This window comes from Sus scrofa, chromosome 5 (assembly GCF_054392235.1).
Source record: "Sus scrofa isolate SSC_HxYL_T2T_F1_AM1 chromosome 5, Sscrofa_HxYL_maternal_Yorkshire_Landrace_v2.0, whole genome shotgun sequence".
Classification (NCBI taxonomy): Eukaryota; Metazoa; Chordata; class Mammalia; order Artiodactyla; family Suidae; genus Sus; species Sus scrofa.
In genome coordinates this window covers 60,657,118-60,684,655 of record NC_139387.1, presented here as the reverse complement: position 1 = coordinate 60,684,655, position 27,538 = coordinate 60,657,118, and the positions used below count along the sequence as shown (strand labels likewise).

The 27,538-nt window shown below is 36.2% G+C and overlaps 1 protein-coding gene across 50 annotated transcripts in view; it reads left to right on the top strand.

The window, feature by feature from the left end:
* The window catches only part of PLEKHA5 (pleckstrin homology domain containing A5), a 255,696-nt gene that overhangs the window by 148,041 nt on the left and 80,117 nt on the right, over positions 1 to 27,538 (top strand). For 25 of the 50 annotated variants that reach the window (XM_021092279.2, XM_021092277.2, XM_084956652.1 and 22 more), the window contains 6 exons: positions 6,582 to 6,665; positions 7,389 to 7,509; positions 11,135 to 11,239; positions 13,371 to 13,443; positions 21,706 to 21,806; positions 25,094 to 25,209. In XM_021092279.2, the coding sequence (XP_020947938.2) occupies positions 6,582 to 6,665; positions 7,389 to 7,509; positions 11,135 to 11,239; positions 13,371 to 13,443; positions 21,706 to 21,806; positions 25,094 to 25,209 (600 nt within the window). Of the gene's footprint in view, positions 1 to 6,581; positions 6,707 to 7,388; positions 7,510 to 11,134; positions 11,240 to 13,370; positions 13,444 to 21,705; positions 23,271 to 25,050; positions 25,210 to 25,506; positions 25,525 to 27,538 lie in introns of all 50 variants that reach the window. The other 25 variants (XM_021092261.2, XM_021092273.2, XM_084956638.1 and 22 more) reach the window with 5 other exon arrangements.

Below are 27,538 nucleotides of genomic sequence, written 5' to 3'. Positions count from 1 at the left end.
AGAACCTACAATATACTGCCTGCAGGAGACTCACCTTAGGGTAAAGTACACATGTAAATTGAAAGTGAGGGGATGGAAAAAGATATTCCATGTGAATGAAAAAAACAGGAAAGCAGGAGTTGCAATACTCATATCAGACAAAATATCCTTTAAAGCAATGGCCATAAAGACAAAGAAGGACACTATTTAATGTTAAAAGGATCCATTCAAGAAGAGGATATTACAATTGTCAGTATATATGCCCCTAATATAGGAGCACCCAAATACATACAACAAACACTAACAGACATAAAAGGAGAAATTGATGGGAATACAATAATAGTAGGAGACTTCAACACACCACTCACATCAACAGACAGATCCTCTAGACAGAAAATCAGTAAGGCAACAGAGATCCTAAATGACACAGTAGAAAAGTTAGACTTCATTGGTATTTTCAGGACATTACATCCAAAAAAATCCAAATATGCATTCTTTTCAAGTGCACATGAAACATTCTCAAGGATTCACCACATACTGGGGCACAAAACGAACCTCAATAAATTTAAGAGTATAAAAATTATTTCAAGCATCTTCTCTGACCACAATGGTATGAAACTAGAAATCAACGATAGGAAAAGAAATGAGAAAAAACTGGCTACATGGAGAATAAACAACATGCTACTAAAAAACCAATGGGTCAATGAGGAATTCAAAAGGGAAATTTTAAAATACCTTAAGACAAATGATAATGAAAGCACAACCATTCCAAATCTATAAGACGGTGCAAAAGCATATAGGCTTTCCTTGGAAAAGAAGAAAACTCTCAAATCAACAACGTTAACGGCCCACCTAAAAGAATTAGAAAAAGAAGAACAAACAAAACCTAAAGTCAGCAGAAGGAAGGAAATCATAAAGATCAGAGAGGAACTCAATAAAGACAGTAGGAAAAAAATCAATAAAACCAAGAGCTGGTTTTTTGAACAGCTAAACAAAATTGACAAACCTCTGACCAAACTCATCAAGAAGAAGAAGAGAGAAAGAACTCAAATAAGAAATGAAAAAGGAGAAATCTCAACGGAGACTGCAGAAATACAAAAATAAATGAGAGTAATATGAACAATTATAGGCCAACACATTGGACAACCCAGAAGAAATGGACAGCTTTCTGGAAACATACAGCCGCCAAAGCCAAATCAAGAAGAAATAGATTAATTGAACAGTCACTAGAAATGAAATTGTATATGCAATAAAAACACTCCCTACAAGTAAAAGTCCAGGACCGTACGGCTTCACAGGCAAATTCTACCAAGCATACGAAGAAGAACGTATACCCATCCTTCTTAAGCTTTTCCAAAGACATTCTGTGAAGCCACCATCACCCTAATACCAAAACCAGACAAAGATACTACCAAAAAAGAAAATTATAGGCCAATATCTTTGATGAATGCAGATGCAAAAATTCTCAACAAAATTTTAGCTAACCAAATCCAACAGTACATAAGAAAGATTGTATACCACAACCAGGTGGGCTTCATCCCAAGGTTTATAAGGATGGTTATGCATATGGAAGTCAATGAATGTCATCCACTACATTAACAAAAGAGAAGTCAAAAGTACATCATACTCTGAATAGATGCACAAAAAGCATTTGACAAAATCTACCATCCAGTCATGATAAAAACTCTTACCAGAGTGGGTATAGAGGGAACATACCATAACATAGTCAAAGCCATTTATGACAAACCCACAGCCAATATAAACAGAAAATATAAATATAAATATAAAACAACAGAGAAAAGCTGAAAGCCTTCCCACAAAAATCTGGAAAAAGACAGAGATGCCCACTCTCACCACTGATACTCAACATGGAAGTCCTAGCCACAGCAATCAAGCAAAGAAAAGAAATAAAAGGTATCCAAATTGGAAGAGAAGAGGTAGAATTGTCAACTCTATGCAGTTGGCATGATAATATATAGAAAAACCTAAGGACTCACACAAAAACTACTCAAACTGATCAATGAATTCAGCAAGTAGCAGGATACAAGATTAACATTCAGAAATCGGTTGCATTTTTGTATACTAACAATGAAATATTAGAAAAGGAATATAAAAATACAATATCTTTTAAAACGACACACCAACAAATTGAATACCTGGGAATAAACCTGACCATGGAGGTGAAACACTTAACTACTTAGAACTATTTAGTCAAGGAAGTTAAATAGGAGTCAAAGAAATGGAAAGCTACTCCATGCTTCTGGATTGGAAGAATTATTATTATTATTTTTTTTTTGTTTTGTTTTTTTGGGTGCTTTTTGATTTTTTTTTTTAGGGCCACACCCACCACATATGGAGGTTCCCAGGCTAGGGATCAAATCGGAGCTGTTGCTGCTGGCCTATGTTACAGCCACAGCAGTGCCAGCTCCAAGCTGACCTACATCACAGCTCATGGCAACGCCAGATCTTTAACCCACTGAGCGAGGCCTCAGATTGAACCTGCATCCTCATGGATACTAGTCAGATCAATTTCAGCTAAGCCACAATAGAAACTCCAAGAATTGCTATTGTTAAAATAGCCATACTACCCAAAGCAATCTACAGATTTAATGCAATCCCTATCAAATTACCCATGACATTTTTTACAGAACTTGAACAAACAATCCGAAAATTTATATGGAACCAGAAAAGACCCAGAATTGCCAAAGCAATCCTAAGAGGGGGGGAAAAAAGCAAGCAGGAGGCATAACTTTCCCAGACTTAAGGCAATATTACAAAGCCACAGTAATCAAGACAGTGTGGTACTGGTACAAAAAAACAGACATACGGACCAATGGAACAGAATAGAGAACCCAGAAATAAACTCAGACACCTGTGGTCAATTAATTTTTGACAAAGGAGGCAAGAATATAAAATGGGGGAAAAAACCATCTCTTCAGCAAGTGGTGCTGGTAAAAGTGGATAGCTGCATGTTAGTCAGTGAAACTAGAACACACCCTCACACCATGCACAAAAATAAACCCAAAATGGCTTAAAAACTTAAATATAAGACAAGACACCATCAAACTCCTGGAAGAGAACATAGGCAAAACATTCTCTGACATCAACCTTATGAATATTTTCTCAGATCAGTCTCCCAAAGCAACAGAAATAAAAAGCAAAAATAAACCAATGAGACCTAATCAAACTGACAAGCTTTTGCACAGCAAAGGAAACCGTAAAAACAAAAATAAAGGCAACCTATGGAATGTGAGAAAATAGTTGCAAATGATGCAACTAACAAGGACTTAATCTCCAAAATAAACAAATAGCTTATACAACTCAACAGCAAATAAGCAGACAATCCAGTGGAAAAATGGGCAGAAGTCATGAAAAGACATTTCTCCAAAGAAAAGATACAGATGGCCAACAGACTCGTGAAAAAACACTCAGCATCACTAATTGTTAGAGAAACCAAAACTGCAATAAAGTATCACCTCACACCAGTCAGGGCAGCTATCATTAATAAGTCTACAAATAGCAAATACTAGAGAGGAGGTAGACAAAAGGGTACCCAGAATGTAAATTATTACAACCTCTATGGAAAACAGTATGGAGGTACCTCAGAAAACTAAGTATAGAACTACATATGATCCAGAAATCCCACTCTTGGACTTATATCTGGACAAAACATTCATTGAAAAAGATACATGCAATGCTATATTCATTGCAGGGCAATTCACAATAGCCAAGACATGGAAACAACATGAATGTCCATCACCAAATGAATAGATTAAGATGTGGCACATATACACAGTGGAATACTACTCAGCCATAAAAAATATCAAAATAATGCCATTTTCAGCAACATGGATGCAACTAGAGACTCTCACACTAAATGAAGTAAGTCAGAAAGAGAAAGACAAATACTGTATGATATCACTTATATGTGGAATCTAATATATGGCACAGATGAACCTATCTACATAAAAGAAACAAACTCATGGACATGGAGAACAGACAGACTTGCAGTTGCCCAGAAGGAGGCAGAAGGGGAGGGAGTGGGATGGACTGGGACTAAAGGGTTAATAGATGCAAATTATTGCACTTGAAGTGGAGGGAGCTGTGAAATCCTGCTGTATAGCGCAGAGAACTATATCCAATCACTTGTGATAGAACATGATAGAGGATAATGTGTGAAAAAGAACGTGTATATATATGTATACCTGGGTCACTTTGCTATACAGAAGAAATTGATAGAACATTGTAAATTGACTGTAATAATTTTTTTTTTTTTTTTTTGGTCTTTTTGCTATTTCTTGGGCCGCTCCCGCGGCATATGGAGGTTTCCGGGCTAGGGGTCAAATCGGAGCGGTAGCCACCAGCCTACGCCAGAGCCACAGCAACGTGGATCCGAGCCGCGTCTGCAACCTATACCACAGCTCACGGCAACGCCAGATCGCCGGATCGTTAACCCACTGAGCAAGGGCAGGGACTGAACCCGCAACCTCATGGTTCCTAGTCGGATTCGTTGACCACTGCGCCACGACGGGAACTCCAGTAATAAAAAATTTTTAAAGACTGGTCAATAAAATTGTTGAAAATGGAAAAACATAGCAAAATACTTTTTAGAGTGTCCTTGTAAATGAATTAATTCTTACGTCAATTTAATATCAACATCAAATAAAAGAAAACACATTGGATATTTTGAAATTGTAAAAGCATAAATATATTCACTTTTTCATATTGGCTTTAGTCTCTGGTCTTTTAACTAAGATTAGAGGGGATGCCAAGGTTTTTATTAGTTAGTTTTACTTTAAGACATGATCTTAATGGTAGTTGGACAATAAAAATGTCAGTTTGATTGAAATGGTGTCTATGTTTGGAGAAAAAAAAATGTGCTTCCTTTTTAATCATTATTTATTGTCTCCATGGCCCTGTGTCCTTAACTACTGAGTACTCAGGTCTACTGTTCAGGAGGTCAGAGTAATCTCTTAGCCCAGTAACCATTGCAGTCTGTGTTGTTATAATTTAGAACTTCCAGAATATTAGGATGAGAGTCTGCTCTTTCCTCCTAGGCAAGTTGATGTAGCGTACAAAAATAATGCAGTATAATTGAGGGTTACTAGTTTTATTTTTGCATGATTGATTTTTATAAAAGAATTTGTGTTTTTCTGTTCAGTCTCCCACTCTACCAGCTATAGCTTTTTAATGCTCATTCCCAAAGAGACGCTTTAAAAAAAAAGAATGATGCCGTCCTCCATTTTCATTATTAAGGTGTCTAATGTCTTTCACGGGTTTACCCTCTCTTCCCACAGTGTTTTATTCTGTTTAAACATCAGGATTTACATACCTTGACACATGCATGATAGTCATCAGTTGGGTACTTCAGTATTTAACACTTACCTCTGGATGCTATACTTTCTTAATTATTCTGTTGTTAATTTATTGCTTATCACATAAACTGATATCCTATTGTGAGACCTTAAGTCTCTACTATTGTACTTTAAATCAACAGGTAAAAAAAAAGTCACATGCATGCTTTTTATGTACTGAAAAATATCACCACAAATAAATATCTAAACCCACCTGATATTACACCTATTGAATGTGTTTTGTATAAAGACAAAACCACCACCAAAAGCTGATAAGTTAGTAGTCCTATAAACACCAGTTGGTGTAATAAGCACCAGTTAACTAAAGGAATAATAGAAACACATTCTATTCCATCAATCATTCTACTGTCACAGTAGTCAATATATAATTTTTTTTAAAAACTGTATTTATACCTTTTCTTTTATACAGTTTTAGTTTTATTTAATGGATAAGATTTCTGGTACTTAAGTATAGCAAAAATAACTAGCAACAGTTCAGGTTTGGAAAAGAAACTTAAGTATCTAAAGGTTGCCAAAAAGTTTGTGGTCTGTGGTTATAAATGTCCTACAATACAGGGTACATGTAATAATCTTTTTAAGATTAACAAAACAGTATTCAGTACAAGATCGTGAAAATTTTCTCTGTATGAAAGTAAGTTTTCTAAGGTCAAGCATACAAATGATAGATCTTCCTTACAGATTGCTTTATGGTATGTTACTCAATACTCAATGGGAAAAAAAAATCATTTACAAATTGATTTATCAAGGTATATTGCATATTATTTTGGACATCTGTTTTTTGTGGGGTTTTTTGGCTTAGATAAGTACCTTAGGATTTTTCTCCTCTCATTTCTAGAAGGCAGTAAGAGGCCAAATCTTAATCATTTGACCTAGAAAGACTAGCGTTTCTTAGACAAAGTTCTTAGTCTCCAAAAAATAGTTGCTCTTTAATCAAAGCTAGGTTGTTGTTTTTTTTTTTTTTCACAAACCTAATTAGGTTTTTTTCTTTGTGTTATTATTCGTACATTTCATTTAACATTTTTGTTTCTCCTTCAGATTCCATTTTCCTAGAGCATACTTGGTAGAAAAGATTATTTAGGAGTATCAACACCTGCGGGTTTGAGTTGCATCTTTTTTATTTACTAAATTTGATGTTTACAATAAAGAAATGGCTATTTTGCTACCAGAATATTTTTAGAAATTCATAGTAATAGTATGTACATTTTCTCCTTTTCTGTTTTCTTTCAGCCACAATGAAAGGAAAGTGACCTGTAAACATCCAGTCACAGGACAGCCATCACAGGACAATTGTATTTTTGTAGTGAATGAACAGTAAGTAAAGCGTTTCATGGAATACCTCCATTCAAAATAAGGTTAGCATTAAAATTGCTCTTATCCATTTTTAATACAGTACAACTTAGTTTTTTTATCTGGACATTTGCAGTCAAGTAAAACAACAGAATGAATGCCTATCTATTTACTACGTGTGGTATAGAGGCATGAATGTAATTTCAGAAGCTGTTTTTACAGTAGCTCAAACACAGATAGTAAACTCAAGACTCTAGGATGCAAGGTCAAAGAAACTGTGAACTTGGCCAAATTATTAAACTAATTTGAGCATAGTTTTCTCATCCTTAAATCAGAGATAGTGGTAATTGCCGTTTCTCAGGATTTTTATAAGCATCAAATAAAATGTGTGAAAATATTTTCTATACTATAAATCTATTCACAAAAGTTAACTATTGATACTGTTTATTGTTTTCCATAAATTCAATATTTATTAACTTTGTAATTAAATTTTTAATTTTCCAGTTAGGTGACCAAGTAGCATATCTGTAATAACACTTATTAAGATAAACATATTAACCTGTGTTATGCTTTGTTATATTTAAAGTAGTTGTAAATATTAAGCTCCTACTCTAGATAGAGCTTATTGAGCTCTAACTAGTATCCAGCTGAAAAAGTTGGACACCAGCACTCTTAATTCTAGGGAAGCTTTATCGTAAAGTGGTTTACATAAACAGCACGTGTTAGCATTCTGACATATATTTTCAGGACCGTTGCAACCATGACATCTGAAGAAAAGAAGGAACGACCTATAAGTATGATAAATGAAGCTTCTAACTATAACATGACTTCAGATTATGCAGTGCATCCAATGAGCCCTGTAGGCAGAGTAAGTTATTTTGCTTATTAATAACTGGTATAATGGTCATATCTAATACTCTTACTTTTTTTTTTGTCTTTTTGCCTTTTCTAGGGCCACTCCCACGGCATATGGAGGTTTCCATGCTAGGGGTCTAATCGGAGCTGTAGCCACCGGCCTATGGCAGAGTCACAGCAACGCAGGATCCGAGCCACGTCTGCAATCTACATCACAGCTCACAGCAACGCCAGATCGTTAACCCACTAAGCAAGGCCAGGGATCAAACCTGCAACCTCATGGTTCCTAGTCAGATTCGTTAACCACTACGCCACGACGGGAACTCCTGTTACTCTTACTCTTAATGGACTTAGAATTATAGAATAATAATTTTTATTATTATAGGAACCTAATTACATGCAAGATAATTACATAATTGCAGTGGCTTGGAGTATGAAGTAATGAGATTATATTTTAATAATTTAATGACCTACATTTTAAAAATATTGTAGAGTTCAGATTTTGAATAATTTGACAAATATAATGGATATATGTGTGAGAAGATGGCAGTTTATTGAATCAAGTTTTAAAGGTGAAGATTAGTATAATGGACTAGAAATCCCATTTTCTGAATATTGAGTATGCCTAGAAGAATATATATTCATTCTATCATAATATACTATTTAAAAATAAATTTAAAATCTTTTACTGCTAAAAGGGAACTCTTATGCCAGTGTGCTTGATGACTGAAATACTTAGAATCCACTATGTGAAAAGTGCCATAGTTGTAAGGAAATAGAAGGGGGTAGTTTTTCTTTATATCAGAAACAGAAATATTAATTGCTTAATCTATGCTCCCAGGCTTAAATGTCTATAAAAATTTGTGGTTATTGCTTCTTATACATTAAACTGTATGCTAATGTTTTAAACTGAATATTTAATATAATAAAATTTTAATATAAAAATGTCTTCAGGGAGTTCCCTGGTGGCCTAGCAGTTAAGGACTCAGCATTGACACTACTATGGCTCAGAGGTTGATCCCTGGCCCAGAATCTTCTGTATGCCAGGTGCATGGCCAAGGAAAAAAATGTCTTCAAACACAGAAAACCTGCTGCTAAATCTGAATAAATAATTACCTTAAAGTTACTGCTCAATTCCTAAATTAATAGATAGCAAGAGAATCAAGGGATGATAAAAGAATATTCCTTATTTAAAAAGTAATTGGGGGTTCCTGTCGTGTCACAGCAGAAATGAATCCAACTAGGAACTGTGAGGTTGCAGGTTCAATCCCTGGCCTTGCTCTGTGGGTTAAGGATCTGGCATAGCCCTGAGCTGTGGTGTGGGTCTCAGACGTGGCTCGTATCCTCTGTTGCTGTGGCTGTGGCATAGGCCGGCAGCAGTAGCTCTGATTGGACCCCTCGCCTGGGAACTTCCATATGCCACAGGTGCAGCCCTTAAAAAGCAAAGTAATAATAATAATAATTGTACATTTTATAATAGTAAAACAATCAAAATAGTAAATAATGGTTCTTGTAAAGAAATAGTGGACAATTACCTATTTTAAATGACTATCTTAATAGGCATGTTTTTAAAAGGAAATCTTGTAGAATATTACAAGTGTAAATTTTCAAATAACAAATTATTTCTACCTCTTGTATAACATAATACTGTAATAGGGGAGTTCCCTTGTGGCATAGCTGGCAAAGGATCTGACATTATCACTGTTTTGGCTTAAGTTCAGTCCCTGGCCTGGAAACTTCCACATGCTGCGGGTGTGACCGAAAAAAAAAAAAAAAATCTGAAAAAAAATCCCTACTAGGATAACTGAGCATTATAATGCTTGTTAATATATTTTAATTAAAATCTAGAAAAATGACAGGTGAGTTGAGGGCCACTAAGTCATTGTCTGGAAAGAAAGTTGGATCTATGCCCCCACTTTACACCCCAAATTTTCAAATGGATCATGTATTGAAATGTTAAAAACAAAGCTAATAAAAACAGTACAAGATGGAGTTCCCGTCGTGGCGCAGTGGTTAACGAATCCGACTAGGAACCATGAGGTTGCGGGTTCGGTCCCTGCCCTTGCTCAGTGGGTTAACGATCCGGCGTTGCCGTGAGCTGTGGTGTAGGTTGCAGATGCGGCTTGGATCCCGCGTTGCTGTGGCTCTGGCGTAGGCCGGTGGCTACAGCTCCGATTCAACCCCTAGCCTGGGAATCTCCATATGCCGCGGGAGCGGCCCAAGAAATAGCAAAACAACAACAACAACAACAACAACAACAACAACAAAAAACAGTACAAGAAATATGGACTTTAAAAAAAAAAAAAAACTCAGAATGAGATGGGCTATCTAAATAGAACATAAATCCCAGAATAGAAATTGAGAAATTCAGCTACGTGCATAATACCTATATTTGTATATAACAATTAAAGAATACAGAAGAGTAGGTATTATATGCAGTTGAGAAAAAAGAAAGATACTCAGTTATTTAGATGGATAGGCATGTGTACACAGTGATATCCAGTGCTTCACAGGGAGTCAAGGGTTGAGAAGTGGATTGATCCTTATATATCTTTTTGTACCTTTTTGAGATTTATACTGTATTTAAGTATTATCTGTTCAAAAGTAAATTAAAATTTATCCAAGTTAAAAAAAAAACTATGGTTGATATTGGGCCTTAAAATTATGCTATATGATAATAAGGAGTTCCCATAGTAGTGCAGTGGTTAACAAATCCGACTAGGAATCATGAGGTTTCGGGTTCGATCCCTGGCCTTGCTCAGTGGGTTAAGGATCTAGCGTTGCCGTGAGCTGTGGTGTAGGTCACAGACGCTGCTTGGATCCCACGTTGCTTTGGCTCTGGCGTAGGCCAGCAGCTGCAGCTCCAACTGGACCCCTAGCCTGGGAACCTCCATATGTCATGGGAGTGGCCCAAAAACATGGCAAAAAGACATTAAAAAAAAAAAAAAAAAGAATATGGTGGAGTTCTCTGGTAACCTAGTAGGTTAAGGATCTGCTGTTGTCACTGCTGTGGTGGGGGTTCAATCCCTAGTCCAGGAACTTCTGCTTGCCACAAGCACAACCAAAAGAAAAAAAAAAAAAAAGAATGTGGTAAATATCACCTGTATGGTGTCATTCAAGTTCAGAATTGTCTGTAAAGAAGAAAACACTTCATTACATCAAACAGATGTCTTGTTTTGACTTGATGTGAAATATTTGTTTATATTTTATATGTGAGATTTGCTCTTTTGGCTTGACACTGTTAACTCTTTAATTGAAACAACACTATTAAATGCAAATATAAATTAAAACTTGTCATTTGGTTTATTCTTTAAAATTTCTTAATAATTTTTACTTAAGGTTCTTTTCATTTATGTAGCAGGTAGGACAAAATACTACCACACACTGTGCCTTTTTAAAAATTTGTATATGCAGATTTTAACGGATACAAATTTGTGATCCTTTTGTAATATCTGGGGGGAGGAGTCTTTGTGTAGAATTCTTCGACTTGAAACTACGAAGGCACAAAAGCAGAATTGTAGTATTTCATCTGAAAAGATCAAATCCCGGAAGTTTTAGAGAAATCTAAAAAGAGATGAAAATAAGCTTAATGCTTAGGTATTAATACCACATTTTCTGTTTGTTTGTTTCCTATTTAGACTTCACGGTCATCAAAAAAAGTTCATAATTTTGGAAAGAGGTCAAATTCAATTAAAAGGAATCCTAATGCACCTGTGGTCAGACGAGGTTGGCTTTATAAACAGGTATTTTTTTTTCCTTTTTTTTTTCCTGTTTGATGTGAAAAAAGGACAGACAGAATCAAAAGGTACTTTTTTGACTAAAGTATTTAAGACCATTATATAAAATGGAGAAGGAACTGTAAAGTGTGTAACAATGTACTTCTGCTTTAATTTATAGGAAAATCCGATCATAATTTGAGCTTTTTCTGATTTTTTCAGATTTCTGCTTCTGTGCTCTCAAGTCTACTCTCTTAAAGTGTCTATTCCCTGTTTTTCTTTTCTTTGTCCATTTGCTTAAGCATGGGTTACTGAGATACCCTGATAAGTTGGGGGTTATGTTTGTTCCATTGTCTGGGAAACGTGGTAACTAAGCTTTTGGGGAACTTTGTCATTAGTTTTGGAATTAGTAAGGATGCTTGTACATTGGACTTGGTGGTATCTATTTGGATTGTTTAGAGGCTATTGTTTTCCTTTTCCTTTTGAGTTTGTAGCTGGGTTTCAGGGAAATGACCTCCAGATAGTTGAGATAGCTTGGCATTCGAGACCTTTATCTTTCTTTGTTCTCTCTCTCTGATTCTGCATGTATACAGATGATGCAGAGCAAATTAAATATTAGTTCATTGATAGTGCTAATTTATTCTGTCAGATATATTGCTGATTACTTTCAGATGACCTAATAATTATATTCATTAAAATTCATAATGAATTTGTGATGAAACACTCATTAGACATTCTTCCCTCAGAAAGTTGGGTAGCAGCTAAATTGTTTTGAAAGAAGACCAACTTAAAATCTAGAGAATTCCCATCCAAGCAAGTTAGTTTTGCCAATTTCTTACTGAGTGGATTGGATATGTAACTTGGATACCAACTTTTAATTTTTATTTAAAGATTGTTTACTATATTTTAACCATCTGACATTTAAAATTATCCAATAAATAAATAAATAAATAAATAAATAAAATTATCCAAGCTAAAAGATCTTTTTAACTAGACTCTAATCAGTCCAAATTATGTTAAAATAGCTCAACGTGATATTGGGCTTTATTGAGGATATGGGATTCCTTGTTTAAAATGATTGCTGTTCTTATTTCTTGATCCCTTGATTAATTTTGTATTACCAAAGCATCACTAACTAGTGTCACTACCATGAGTGTTTATTTGTAATAGGTATGGACTTACAGGGAAAATTTGTTTGTAGAGCCACGTAAAAACCTAAACTTTAATTATCTGTACTAAAGATATAATTAATTAGGAAATTAAAAATACCATGTAATTTGGGGGGAGGGGAACTTTTCCCTAGTGTAGCTGTGAATTTTAAGGACAAATCTTTTACTTCAAGAGATTTTTACCCATGTAGTTTCTTCAGTTCTAAAGCCATTATTAGATGATGGCTGTAACTAGAAATAAATATTAATCGGTGCACCTATGAACTGGCCTCCTTTTGCCTTTGTGTGCATGCGTGTGCTTATGTCTGTGTGTGGGTTTCATGCTCTCCTGTGGTTTTGCTTTATTGCATGTGGGAAGGTAATTTTTATTAAAATTGTAATTTTGTTTGAGCTTGGTATTTTTATTGCCTAAATTACTTAGAAAAAGCTGACAAGTAGATACTCTTTTCCGCAGGATAAGCAAAACCCAAACAGTATATGTAAGAAGAAAAATATGTTTATGAAATGTGTTTGTATGCTAAGGTTCTTTTATTCACAGTCATTTTAAATCACATTACCTTTGGAATAATTTCAAATCACATACTTTTCTTGTTGTTGAAGATTAACATATTTATTAAATCTGGCTTCACCAGAATTCACACACGACTGCACAGTTACATTACTCCCATGCTAGTAGACGTGTGTTCAAAAAGAGTAGATTTCAAGTTGCTTACAAATATGAAACCAAATCAGATTGCTTCAACAGAATTCCTTTTACATGACAGTATTACTCTTCAAACCCAGTATATTTGGGAATGTCTTAATATGATAAACGTTCCTAGAAAACCACCCCACAGTTCTGATTATCGTCTTGGTTAGGTATCAGTGTGGCGTACATCAAACACACCTTGTTTTAAAAGCTTATTTTTAAAATATACGTCAGAAATGAGTTTTAATGTTCTGAAATAAAAAACAAACAAACAAACGTTTAACATGCTGATTTAACACAGGACAGTACTGGCATGAAGCTTTGGAAGAAACGCTGGTTCGTGCTTTCTGACCTTTGCCTCTTTTATTATAGAGGTGAGTTTACCATAAACTGTTTGAGTATATTATTTTAAAATTGCAATAGAATGTATGTTAAGCATGACATACTCTTTTTTTTTTTTTTTTTTTTCCTTTGTAGAGGCACTCCCACAGCATATGGAGGTTCCCAGGCTACGGGTCAAATCGGAGCTGCAGCCCACACCACAGCCACAGAAATGCAGGATCCGAGCCATGTCTGCAACCTACATCACAGCTCACAGCAACACCTGATCCTTAACCCTGAGCAAGGCCAAGGATCAAACCTGCGTCCTCATGGATGCTAGTCAGATTTGTTTCCACTGAGCCACAATGGGAACTCCCAAGATACTCTTTCAAAGAAAAAAATTATAAATCTTTTTGCTCTTTTATTATCAACAAATAGTATCAAGAAAATCTTTTCTTACAAAGAAAAAAAAAAAAGAAGTAGGAGTTCCTGTCGTGGCTCAGTGGTAACAAATCCGACTAGGAACCATGAGGTTGTGGGTTCGATCCCTGGCCTCGCTCAGTGGGTTAAGGATCTGGCATTGCCGTGAGCTGTGGTATTGGTTGCAGACTCAGCTTGGATCCCGTTGCTGTGGCTCTGGCTTAGGTTGGAGGCCACAGCTCCGATTAGACCCCTAGCCTAGAAACCTCCATATGCTGTGGGTACGGCCCTAGAAAATACAAAAAAAAATCTTTTCTTTATTGACATGTAATAACTGAGTAATTAAAATATGACAGAATGGAGTTCCCTGGTGGTGCATGGATTAAGGATCCAGTGTTATCACTGCTGTGATGCAAGTTCACATGCTATGAGTGCAACTAAAAATAAATAAATAGAAAATAAAGTATAACAGAAGACAATATAGTACTTCAAGCAGATTGGTCTTGGTTTTGGTCCATTTTATGCAATCTGATTGTTAATCTGATTTGTTTTGTGTAAAGAGCATGTGAGTATTCATTCTATAATGTTATCCTTGCATTCAGTGCCTAATAGTTAAAAAACAAAACAAAACAAAACAAAAAAACCCATTCGTTCGATGGGATTCTTTTTACTTGTCAGTTTTTTCAGATTTAGCCATTAGTCCATTAGACACCCCATTGCCCCCAGTAAATGGTTTTTTAGAGGATCAGAGACAACTGTGGTATATTAGCAAGCAAGAAAAACCACAAAGAATGTTTTTCTTATGATGCCTCCCCCCCTTTTTGTTAACAATGACAACCTCCTTGAAACACTGAGAAAGTTGTAGAAGAGATAAAAACCAGCCTCTTAATATTGATGGAGAGGAAATAGGGCTATTACTTAGGTATGGAGTAGCAGTCTTCATTTCTCTCTCCCTCTCTCTCTCTCTCTCAAATTAGTAAGTTGTTGATTAATACAATTTTAAGTCTGAGTCCAGAGAGGTCTATTGATGTGCTTTGTGGATCTGTTAGATACCACACATATCTGTTAGATATGAAATGATAAACGAGATCTACAGGCTGTGCTGTCTGTAAAAATCTGCTTAAGCCACAGTATAAAATCATGAATCTGGACAGTCACTTCCTCCCTACTTTAAAGTCTGATTGGAAGCAGTCACTAAAGAATTAGATGCCAATGCATAATTACTGGTTTATATATCACAAAATATAATAGAATTTTTGAGCCTATTAGCAGTTTTAAAATTTACTTCGTTGATTGTCAAAAAAAAAAAAACGGGGCAGAATTTTGTGGTCATCTATCAAAGCAATATTTGCATATTGACCTTCAGACTTTGAAATTTCTAGAATTGTATTTATCTCTCTTTTTTTTTGTTTGTTTCCTCCACTGCATGTTGTGGTTGAGAAGTACTGCTGAGTCAGAGTTAACCAAACCTATAAAATGTCATTTTGTCATAGAGATGTTGGTCAGGCTGCAGTTGTGGTATTGTCTTTAGTTAAATGCCAGGCTTACTCTACAATTTTCTTTAAAGATTTTCCCAGTCTTTCAGAAGGTCAGGATTGGTAACTCAAACATTACTCCTAACCTTATAATTTGTACTTGTCTCTCTTTTCAGTACGTTTTATAGACTACTTAGAACTTTAAATAAGAACAAGAAAATGTTTACTGCTTCTCATATAAAAATTTCTTAATGTTAATTTGCAACAAAAAGAACACTGAATTCCTTGTAATTTGCTATTGTTACTGCTCCTAGAAATATACTACTCGTCACTTTTATTGAAATAGAAAAAACTTTTAACCTAATTTTTAAAAAGTAAAAGTGAATTCAGAAGCCATGTTGAGTATGAGATTCCATGTTACTATTAACCATATGCATTTTACATTCAGTGTTTTATTAATTTTAGTATAGTTCCCCATAAAAGAGGAATGTAAAAAAGAAGAAAATGTAGGAAGGACAGAAATACCATTTAACTCTTGTTCTTCAGATGGTTGGAAAGAAGTATATGATATTACATTTTTACTATTTTATCAACTGCAAATGTCAGATGTCAAATAAAAATGATCAGATTTTAGTGAAATGATCATAATAGCTTGCAATTTTGGGAGCCTTGATGCTAAGCACATAACATACATTCTCTAGTCCATTTCTTCCTCACAGCCACCTGATAAGATGGGAAATCTTATTAAGCTCATGCACACAAGAGGAAAATAAGGGCAGCAAGGTAGAGTTACTGACCTGAGGACTCACCTAGCAAATCTCACAGCTGGGATTTACATCTAGTCCCTTCTAACCACCAGTTTTTCTCCCCACCTAGGTCTCCTCTTTTCTTGTACACTGAATACAACAGCCCCTTCATTCTTCTGTACCTTTCAAAAAAAAGCTTCTAATATACTAACATTTAGAGTGTACTGTCAGAATTTTTTGACAGATCACTCTGTGTTTTACAGATATGGGAAATAATGTAGAGAGAAAATAAGAGCTTTGCCTTTTTATTATAGTAAGCTGGCATCTAATACCAGACGGAAGCCCGGGTTCCTACTGTTCTTTACAGTATACCAGGCATATCATGAACACTGTGAGAAAGCACTGAAATTGCTCTATTCGAATCCACCCATTAATGAAACTTACCATGGGACATAATTCACTCAACCAACATTTATTGAGCAGGACCTGATTCATTTCAGGTGCTGTCAAAACAGCAGTTCCTGTCGTGGCTCAGTGGTTAATGAACCCAACTAGTATCCATGAGGACATGGGTTCGATCCCTGGCCTTGCTCAGTGGGTTAAGGATCTGGTGTTGCCATGGGCTGTACTGTAGGTCGCAGACACAGCTCAGATCTGGTGTTGCTGTGACTGTGGCGTAGGCCAGCAGCAACAGCTCCAATTTGACCCCTGGCCTGGGACCCTCCATATGCTGCAAGTGCAGGCCTAAAAAGACCAAAAAAAAACCCAAAAGTACCCAGCAGTGAAAGAAAGCTTCCATGAAGCTTACCATCTAGAGATGTCAGGGAGACAGTATATAAATAATATACTCAAATTTTATACATTATTTAATTATATAATTTATATATCACATAATATATAAACTTTTATATATTATTTAATTCAAATAAACAAGACCATGATAAGTGCTTTTAGGACAATAACGTCTTGATACGAGAGAAGGGTGTGGGGCAAAGGCCTCTTTGGATTGGGACTCTGAGCAGATGTTTTAAACAGCAAGATCTCAATGACAAGTTGAAGCCAGGGTGGGCAGAGTATTCCAGGCAGGGGGAGCAATAGGCCCGAGGCTTTAAGGTAGAGTGTTTGGGATGTTGATGGAGCATAAAGAAACCAGTGTGCCAGTATGGAAAGAGATGGATGGGAGTAGGGAAAAGAGATGGGTGGGAGAAACAGAGATCGCACCAGTGTACGATTCTATTGGAGTTTGGGTTCTGCCAGAATGCCATAAGGAAGCACCTGTCTACTTTCAAGTGGAAGAGTGATATGTTTTGATTTACATTTTGAAAAGCTCCCTCAAGCTGCTGTTGGAGAATGGATTATAAAGGGGAAGGAAAGGAAGCAGAGTTGGGAGTTACCATATAAAATGATGATGGATTTAAGGTGGAGCTAGCAGTGAGCTCTTTTGATGTACCAGACGTGTTATTAGGTAGTAAGTAGGATGTGGAAATTAACAATATAAACCCCTCTCCTTAGGGAACTCACAGGTTAGCTTAAGAAGTCTGAGGAAAAATGTGTATTCAGTTATATTGAATGAGTATTGACCAGGATTGTCCAAGGAAGGGAATTAGGAAAGAAGGGTGATCTAGACCAAGGACTTAGCATGTGCAAAGCATGAGTGAGCATGGCTTTTTGGTAAAATTACACATAGGGCTTAAAGAATGAAAGTTATGTCTGAAGACCTAGTAAGAGTAAAGGCCAAAAAGTAGACGAAAGCATGAAAGGCATGGTTTGCCTTTCTAATGAATTTAATCTTGAATGTGAAAATAGTATCAAGATCAAGTGTACCTTTTAGAAAAATGACCCTGACATTGAACTAGACCAGTTAACAAAATATTGAAGTCTTCTAGGTGACGAATGCTGGTGAGTAACAGTGTTCTGGTCTAAGTTATTTACCCAGCTGTAATTGTATGTATTTCTTGTTTTGTTCCCAAACATCTTTAAGGTGAAAGAAGTGAGGGATCTGAAATGTCACCTGATCCCACTGAAGTGTGGAGATTCTTATGGTTCCTGTCCCAGGTTGTGTTCCCTGTGATAGAGATCAGGGTGCAAGAGGCTTACTGAGGCGTGTTCATGGGACCAGGCCCTGTGGCGAGGAAGGGAAAGAAGTAGGATGGGGCAGGGGAAGAAGTTAGGCTGCCGTGCACTAGAAAGGCCCAGCTGACCCATCTCCAGTGGGCAATTCATTCCTTTTTTTTTTTTTTTTTTTTTCATTTAAAAAAAAATTTTTTTAACGATTTTTATTTTTTCCACTATAGTTGGTTTACAGTGTTCTGTCAATTTCTACTATACAGCAAAGTGACCCAGTCACACACATATATATATACATTGTTTTTCTCACATTATCCTCCATCATGCTCCATCATAAGTGACCAGATATAGTTCCCAGTGCTATACAGCAGTATCTCATTGCCTGTCCACTCCAAATGCAGTAGTTTGCATCTATTAACCCCAGACTCCCAGTCCATCCCACTCCCTCCCCCTCAGCAACCATAAGTCTGTTCTCCCAGTCCATGAGTTTCTTTTCTGTGGAAAGGTTCATTTGTGCCATTTATTAGATTCCAGATGTAAGTGATATCATATGGTATTTGTCTTTCTCTTCCTGACTTCACTCAGTATGAAAGTGTCTAGTTCCATCCATGTTGCTGCAGATGGCATTATTTTGTTCTTTTTTATGGCTGAGTAGTATTCCATTGTGTATATATACCACATCTTAATCCATTCATCTGTCATTGGACATTTAGGTTGTTTTCATGTCTTGGCTATTGTGAATAGTGCTGCAATGAACTGCAATATGGGTGCATGCATCTTTTTCAGGGAAATTCTTTCTACAAACATCACTCAGACTCAGTATCTGCCTTCAGCTTGGCAGGTCCTCAGAGTGATAAAAAGTAAGATAGTTTCTTAGGTCAAGTTTGGTTGAGAAGAAAAAGAAGAATGCCATGTTCAGGAACATTTAAGTAATTTGGTGGAGGACTCTTAGGATGGTCATTTGACAGATGAAGATTTTATATACCCTCAATTTTATGTCATATTGTCAGTATTTGCCGAATTCTTAGTGTGGGCTAAATGCATTGTTGCATTCATTATGTCTGTAAACTCATTTAACCCTCACAACAAGTTCCTTTTCAGGAAGTCCTGTTTTCCTCAGTTTTATAATTGATGAAACTGAGATCCCAGCATCAGTAACTTGCCCAAGATCTGATAGCTAATTAGCATCTGGCTGGGAAACAGTCCACGATAATGCACTGAAGTCACCCTATGCTCTATTGCTTCTGCATATTCTGAAATAACTTTAAGTCCATTTTTCCAATTACACTACATAGATGAATGTATTATTTGATTAAAAATAAGTTTTTAATAAAGATGGCTTTGTGAGCTGTTTCTGATTATAGGCTTTATATAAACATAAAATTAGATTTAAAACTAGAGTGTAACTCCTTCTTTTAAATGATTATATTATCTGTAATTGATGTCTGCTTTCTGCCTCATTTTTTTTTTTACCTTTTAGAATAAATCTGCACTTTTGTTCATTCTTTCTTGTATTAGTGAACTATACCTAAATGAGTAGTATAGTGGAGTTCCTGTTGTGGCTCAGTGGAATCGAATCTGACTATCCATGAGGATGCAGGTTCGATCCCTGGGTTCACTCAGTGGGTTAAGGATCCATCGTTGCCGTGACCTGTGGTGTAGGTCGAAGATGCAGCGGATCTGGCGTTGCTGTGGTTGTAGTGTAGGACGGCTACAGCTCTGACTGAACCCCTAGGCTGAGAACCTCCATATGCTGTGGTTGTGGCCCTAAAAAGACAAAAGATAAATGAGTAATATAGTAAACGCCAAATTTTGTTTCATCATTATGAGAAAAGCTATAGAAATAACCACTATTTTTTTTGTCTCTTTTTCTTTTTAGGGCTGCACCTGTGGCATATGGAGGTTCCCAGGCTAGGGGTCCAATCAGAGCTGTAGCTGCTGGCCTGCAACACAGGATCTGAGCCGAGTCTGCCACCTACACCACAGCTCACGGCAACGCCAGATCCTTAACCCACTGAGCAAGGCCATGGATCAAATCCACGTACTCATGGATACTAGTTGGGTTCATTAACTGCTGAGCCACAATGGTAACTCCAGAAAAAACCACTATTTAATGTGACTTTTTTCTTTTGGAAGTTTCACCATATATTCTGGAAATGAGGGGAAAATAAATAAAACCCTTTGTTAAGTTTATAATAATGAAAAAGCATGGCAAGCATAATAAGCATTTCTCATTTATGGTTTTCCTCATTGGTGAGTTCATCAGCCTAATGCACAGCTTTATTAACTTGTCTTATGGGTCTGTAACAACATACTATATATTTCAATTTTCATCAGCATCTCTGCCCCCAAGCAGCAAGTTAATAATGTGAATCTATACTGTGCCAAGATTAATGTTTTGACATTTTTCTAGGTGTATTTTATGTGCTTGCCTAACCATTCAAGGATATATGTTGTAAAAGCATGTAATTTTTATAGCACAGTTTAAAATATGTATTTATGCATATATTCATTTATTCAGTTTTTTTGAGCATCTACTACTACTGTTATTCTAAATGTCTTCATGGAGTTTACATTCTCGTGGGAACAGAAAGATGCTAAAAATAAAAACTGAACCATAGGGAGTTTTCAGGTGGTCAAGTGGTTGGGACTAGGCGCCTTTCCCAACTATGGTCCAGATTCAGTCCCTGGTTTAGGAGCTGAGGTCCCACTTTAAGCCACTGCAGGCTACAGCCAAAAAGAAAAAGAAAAAAAAAAAAAAAACCTCAAACAACCATATAGTGTATCAGGGGTATGGGGGAGAGGGCCAGTGGTAAAGTTCCAGAAAGAGAAGAGAGGGCTCTGGGATGGATCAGGATGGTAAGCTCTTTAAAACAGGGCAGTCAAGGAAGGTTTTGAAGGCTGTGGTGAACCGTGCGTTCGTCCGGACTTTAAAATGGTTGCACATTTAAATCCTACCAGAAATGTGAGTGGATTCATTTTGTATATTTTCTGTGTCATTTCTCATATGCTAATGTAACTTCAGGGAATCAAAGGGCTTTGTAGAATACAATATATATGCCAAGCAAATGCATGCTGTTTTTATGTCGAATTGACATTTTTCTGACACATGGGACCCATTTCTGACTTGCTGCTTCAGATAAGGAAAGAATTATTCATACGCTGCTATTTAGTATTTTCCCTTAAAACATTATGAAGAACTACCTAGGTGGAATACATGAATTGTTGATTTATATATGAAAATCTTTTGAATTTGTCAAAATAAGTTTTGAGAAAATTTATTTGCTTTATGAGATCATTTAAATTTTATTTAGGGGGTTCCCATCGCTGCTCAGCAGTAACAAACCCGACTAGTATCCATGAGGACATGGGTTCCATCCCTGGCCTTGCACAGTGGGTTAAGGATCCAGCATTGCCAGGAGCTGTGATGTTAGGTCAGAGATATGGCTTGGATTCCATGTTGCTGTGACTGTGGCGTAGGCCAGCTATAGCTCTGATTCGACCCCTACCCTAGAAACTGCCGCATGCCACGGTTGCAGCTCTTAAAAAGACAAAAAAGAAAAGAAAAGAAATAAAATTCTAACCAGGATGTTCAATTATCTCTTAGATGAGAAAGAAGAGGGTATTCTGGGAAGCATACTATTGCCTAGTTTCCAGATAGCTATGCTTACCTCCGAGGATCACATTAATCGCAAATATGCTTTTAAGGTAAGGAGATAGTCATGCTTTTTTATTCTGTATTTGAATCTTGCATTGATGAGAAAATGGATATCGACCATGGATTATTATAAAATGACACTTCGGTTACAGTCATGTTTATATTTAAAACATATTACTGCTCTTGGGGTTGAGGAGGAGAATGTCCCTTTAATTAGGAAGCATGTGCTCAGGTATTTAGGGGCAAGTGTCTTTGTGTCTCTTCTTACAAATAGTTCTAAATGAAGCGAATATGTTAAAAGGCTAATAATCGATAAAAATAGCTGTACGTGTCCTGGTGATCTGTGTACTATTCCTTAAACGTTGCTATTGTATGTCTGAATTTCTAAGTTCGTAATAAATTTGTGGGTAGTATGTTTTTTAACAATATATATACATTCATGATCTTATAGAATATTTGCAGAGATGTTCTTGCATCTAAGTACATCATGAGCATCAGGTACTTTTGAGAGAATATTGAAGCTGAGACATTAAATCTAAACAGACCTGAGGCTCCCGTCCCCTAATTCCAGTACCCACCCATCCCTGCCATGTGCTTGGTTTGTGGAACACTCTCAAGTGAGAGGCTACTTTACTGCTGAGTTGGTAATTTGTTGTTTTCAAAAACCATTCTGCATTCTTTGTTTTATGATTTTGGCTATAATAAATTTCAGAAGCCACCTGTTTTTTAAGTCATTTTTAAATTAAAAACTCTAAAGGGTTTAATGTAAAAGTTTCTCTTGAAGGAAAAGAAGGGATACAAGGGCAACATAATGCTGTTATTTAACAATGAAAATGTTTGTACCATTATGAAATTGACTCAATTTTTAATTCCTATTCACTTCTAAAGAATACTCAGGACGGAAGCGATTTACAGCTTTTGCTCATTAATGTGTTACGCTATTAGCTATGGAGAAAAGAGCAGGAGAGGCAGAATGGTGGGAGGGTGATGGATGGTCCTGATGAGCAGGTAATGTCTGAGCAAAGACCAGTGGCTACGAGGGGCAATAGTATTTCAATAAATGTTAGTAATGGTATGAAACAAAAACAGAATTAAATATTTTAAGATGTTATAACAAATACTGATCACTTAAAACAATAGCTTTTAAAGTACAATGCAGAACTAACACTTATTTGGTCATGGGTTTAAATTTTTTTGCTTGCTCATCAACTTGGCAAATGTTTATTGAAATTGTACTATTCAAAGGATGTTTTGCTGGGTTTTAAGACTCGTTAAAAATATAGAGCTTTTATAAAAAATATGAATAAATAGAATGTTAAAATAGCAATAAAAGTGACCATGCATGTTAAGTATATTGTCTCTATAATCATTTGGTTTAATTTTGATTATATTTTATCTGTAACAAGGATAATAATTTGTTTGAAATTCTCTCTTCCTCGGTGTTGTTCTCTCTGAATTTATGAGCCACTTTTACTACTAAGTCTGTTGGTATTGATGCTACTGCTTTTACAATGGTAAGTAGAAAGTTTAGACGATTGTTGAATGAAATTGTGGAACCTAAAACCAGATAGAGAATTTTGCCATCCTCTAGTAAATATTCCCATTGGACAGATAACAAACTTGGATTGTCAGTGTTTGAGTTCCGGTCAAACTGAATCTACTTAGGACCAACCCAGTGTCCCTTCTGCTGATCATAGATATGGACAGTGATCTATATCTGTTTCTCCAAAACCCTGCACAGACAGGCCATTGGCTTTTTGTGATGGTTTTAATCATTTTAACAAGTAGCATTTGAGCTCTTTTTCTTTTTTTCTTTTGGCCACACCAGCGGCTTGTGGAAGTGGGCCAGGGATCAAACCCATGCCACAGTTGCAGCCTGCACCACAGTTGGGGCAGTGCCAGATCCTTAACCCACTGCGCCACAAGGGAACTTCCTGAGCTTTCTTTTGCATGGTTTCCCTCGATAGTTTTATATCCCTTATATGGTCAAGTGAGACTTGTTGGTTCTTTAGTTAATTTTGCTCACTGTATTGATTGAATTTATTTATATCTTTCTTTCTGAAAAAGATTTTGAGGAAACTGATTTGACACTGTAGACAAAGCAGAGTCAGGATCTCAGAGTGAAGTGTGAGTGTGTGGCTCCAGATTTACTCATCTTTTTATAGTTAGACTAACCACGTACTTTAGTGTTTCTTTTGCCTTATCCTGTGCTGAAATAGCTTTTGTTTATCTTTCCTTGTGTTTCACTGTCTAATAGGGAGCTGTCGCAGGCATTTTTAAATGGAAATTACGAATGTGTTTGGTATCCCACCCTCTCAGTCTCCCCTCTGCCGGCCAAAGCTGAGTGCTTAAACCCAGTAGGGATCTGTCTATCCGCAGCTTCTTCTTTACCTTGTAGAGGCAGATTGAACCACAGTAAAGAAAGAAACCCACTTACCAGTTACATAGGGCTTCTTCAAACCCAAAGTATTTACATTTTAAGTCTGAAACTTGAGAAGAAAAGCTAAAGGGCACTGCCATGTTGGGTCACTTACAGATCTTCTATGTTTGTATATAGGTGTCTGTAAGGATTAGTCAAAATGCTTTAACAGCTGCTTTTGAGGACTAAAAGAATTGCTAACACAGGGAAATGCTATGACAAGTACATTTCAGTGACTTGTTGCCGGTTGCTCTGGAACAGTCTTTTTTTTTTTTCATTTTTTTAAGGTTTTTGTTTTGTTTTGTTTTGTTTTGTTTTGTTATTTCCCCAATGCAGTTTTTTTTCTACTGTACACCATGGTGACCCAGTTACTCATACATGTATACATTCTATTTTCTCACCTTATCATGTTCCATCATAAGTGACTAGACACAGTTCCCAGTGCTGCACAGCAGGATCTCATTGCTAATCCATTCCAAAGACAATAGTTTGCATCTGTTAACCCCAAGCTCCCAATCCATCCCACTCACTCCCTCTCCCCCTTGGCAACCACAAGTCTATTCTCCAAGTTCTGGAACATTCTTGAATAGCAAGGTGTGACTCGTAAATGGAGATTGCTAGGGATGTGTGTACATGGAACAGGACATCTGAGTGCTTCATCCTTACTCCTTTCCCTTCTGTACTCCCTAAAAGAAAAAAAAGAAAAAGGGTAAAGTTGAGGAAAAAAAACTAATGTGAATATATTTTTCAATATTGGATCATATTTTCGTGTCACTTTGCTTCTATATCTGTATATCAGACAAGTCTGCTTTCTTTGAAATTTGATGGTCATGATCTGTATAGTGAACCACTTAACTCGCTTTTTCTTTTTGCAGATCCCAAATTTCCATTGAAAACGATCGTGTCATTTTCAATCAGGCAGCCCATCCAAACATGCGGACCTATTATTTCTGCACTGATACAGGAAAGGAAATGGAATTGTGGATGAAAGCCATGTTAGATGCTGCCCTGGTACAGACAGAACCTGTGAAAAGGTAAAGGCTGGTAGGGAAAATAATGGTGATTTCCGCTTAACATCTTATCTCATGCCTGGCAAGTATGTCATTATCATAGTTAGCACATATCATTTTAGTCGTCATGATAGGAAACCATTTCTTCCTCAGAAAGCAAGGATTAATTCATGCTCCATATATTACATTAAATACACGTTTAGTTTGAGATACCACCTGCATTTTTACACCACCTTCCCTCTTTATCCATTTTCACCAATCCGTATACTAAGGTGAATCCAGAATCCTAACATTCCAACTGAATGTTCTCTCTTCTTACAGAATTACCTTTAATTTCCGGTAAGTACATTTTTAATTGCTATCTTTAAAGTACACAAAATGGTGTTTTTTAAGGATCTAAATCTTAGAGGAGAATTTATATTCACTAAGTAAATTTCATTGTGTTTTTATGTTATGTTGTATAGTTTTGAAGTTTAGTAACTTGGAATAAAATTTTTTGATGACTTTCATTTCTTTCTCATTTCCTGGTTAATTCTGATTGTTTTATGATAAATGTCTCCAGAAGGTGGTTCAGCAAACATTTGGATTATTTCTAAATATAAATACTTCTTTTTTTTTTTTTTTTTTGTCTTTTCTAGGGCCGCACCTGCAGCATATGGAGGTTCCCAGGCTAGGGGTCTAATCAGAGCTGTAGCCTCCAGCCTACACCACAGCCATAGCAATGTGGGATCCAAGATGAGTCTGCGACCTACACCACAGCAGCAACACTGGATCCTGATTGAGACCAGGGATTGAACCCACAACCTCATGGTTCCTGGTCAGAGTCATTAACCACTGAGCCACGACGGGAACTCCTCTAAATATATATATACTTCTTGATGAATTCTACCTTCTTTTAAAACTCCAGTATTTAGATTCCTTGGTAATATAAATATGCACTCTTAAAATTGATCTAGCTGTGATTTTTTCCCCTCTGCTTTAACATATGAACCATTTTAATATTCATCTATATTAAAAACTAGTGAGAGGAAATCTGTTTCTAATACCACGTAAATAGCAGCTGAATAATGTGCCTTTAAACATTTTTATTTAAAAAAACATTTTTTATATATTCCTATAATTGGAAGAAAGGCCTATGATACAATTAAATTTTTCTTCCTTTTAGCAACAATCGAGCATTTATCATATAATGAAAATGCTAACTTGCAAGTTTGGTCTTCTTTTCTGTCTTCTCAGGAAATAATAGGATTGTTACAGTGTAAACCTCCTATTTTTTAATGTGTACATGTTAAAGTCTTTTGATGTGTTGGTTATAAGACTCAAATTGATGCTGTGTAAATAAATTTGTGTTTATTTTTAAAAATATCTATTCCAGATCAACTTAACTAATCATTAGCAATTAGAGCTAGGGAAAAGTAGGGATAACAACGGAAAGAAGGTCTAGAGTTGAACTCTGGGACACCCGTTTTTAAGAATAACCACCTCAACCATATGCATATTCAAAGTCGAGAGCTAATAAGAAGAATATCTACTCTTGGAATTCCTTGTGTAAAAATGATCCGAATAGACTCTTGAAAATCAGGTAATTGGAGTTCCCATCATCGTGGCGCAGCAGAAACGAATCCAACCAGGAACCATGAGGTTGAGGGTTTGATCCCTGGCATCTCTCAATGGGTTAAGGATCTGGCGTTGCTGTGAGCTGTGGTGTAGGTCACAGATGCAGCTCAAATCTGGCATTGCTGTGGCTCTGGCGTAGGCTGGCAGCTGTGGCTGCAATAACGACCCCTAGCCTGAGAACCTCCATATGCCGTGGATGAGGCCCTAAAAGGACAAAAGACCAAAAAAAATAATATAAAAAATAAAAATCAGGTAATTAATACGATAGCTAGAGAAAAATTGTAGATTAAAAAAAAAGACTATCTTAAAATAATATGAACTTTATAGAGTAAAATTTTCACAGAATTGTTTAGAATATAGAAATCAGTCTAATAATTAAAACATTGATTTCTATATAATTTCAGTATTGTATGTTGTCCTTATCCCAGAGTTTCAACTTACTTCCTTTTTTTTTCTTGTATTTTCCACTCTAAAAGCTCTAATTACTCGTATTTATGTTGATAAAGGTGATATTCAATATTTTGTTTTGACTTCTGGCAACTATTAGTTGATTATGTGCCCATATTTTTAGCCAGTTGTGTTGCTGTAATTTGCCTGATTATCTAGGAATTATTGAAACCACCTATGTGCCCAACCTAGTGTCAGTCACTGTTATTCTGTAGAAATTATGTCTTTTATCCTGCTTTGAACCATCCAATGTCATAGTCCCCTAGTGTGCAGACCATTGATGGCATTA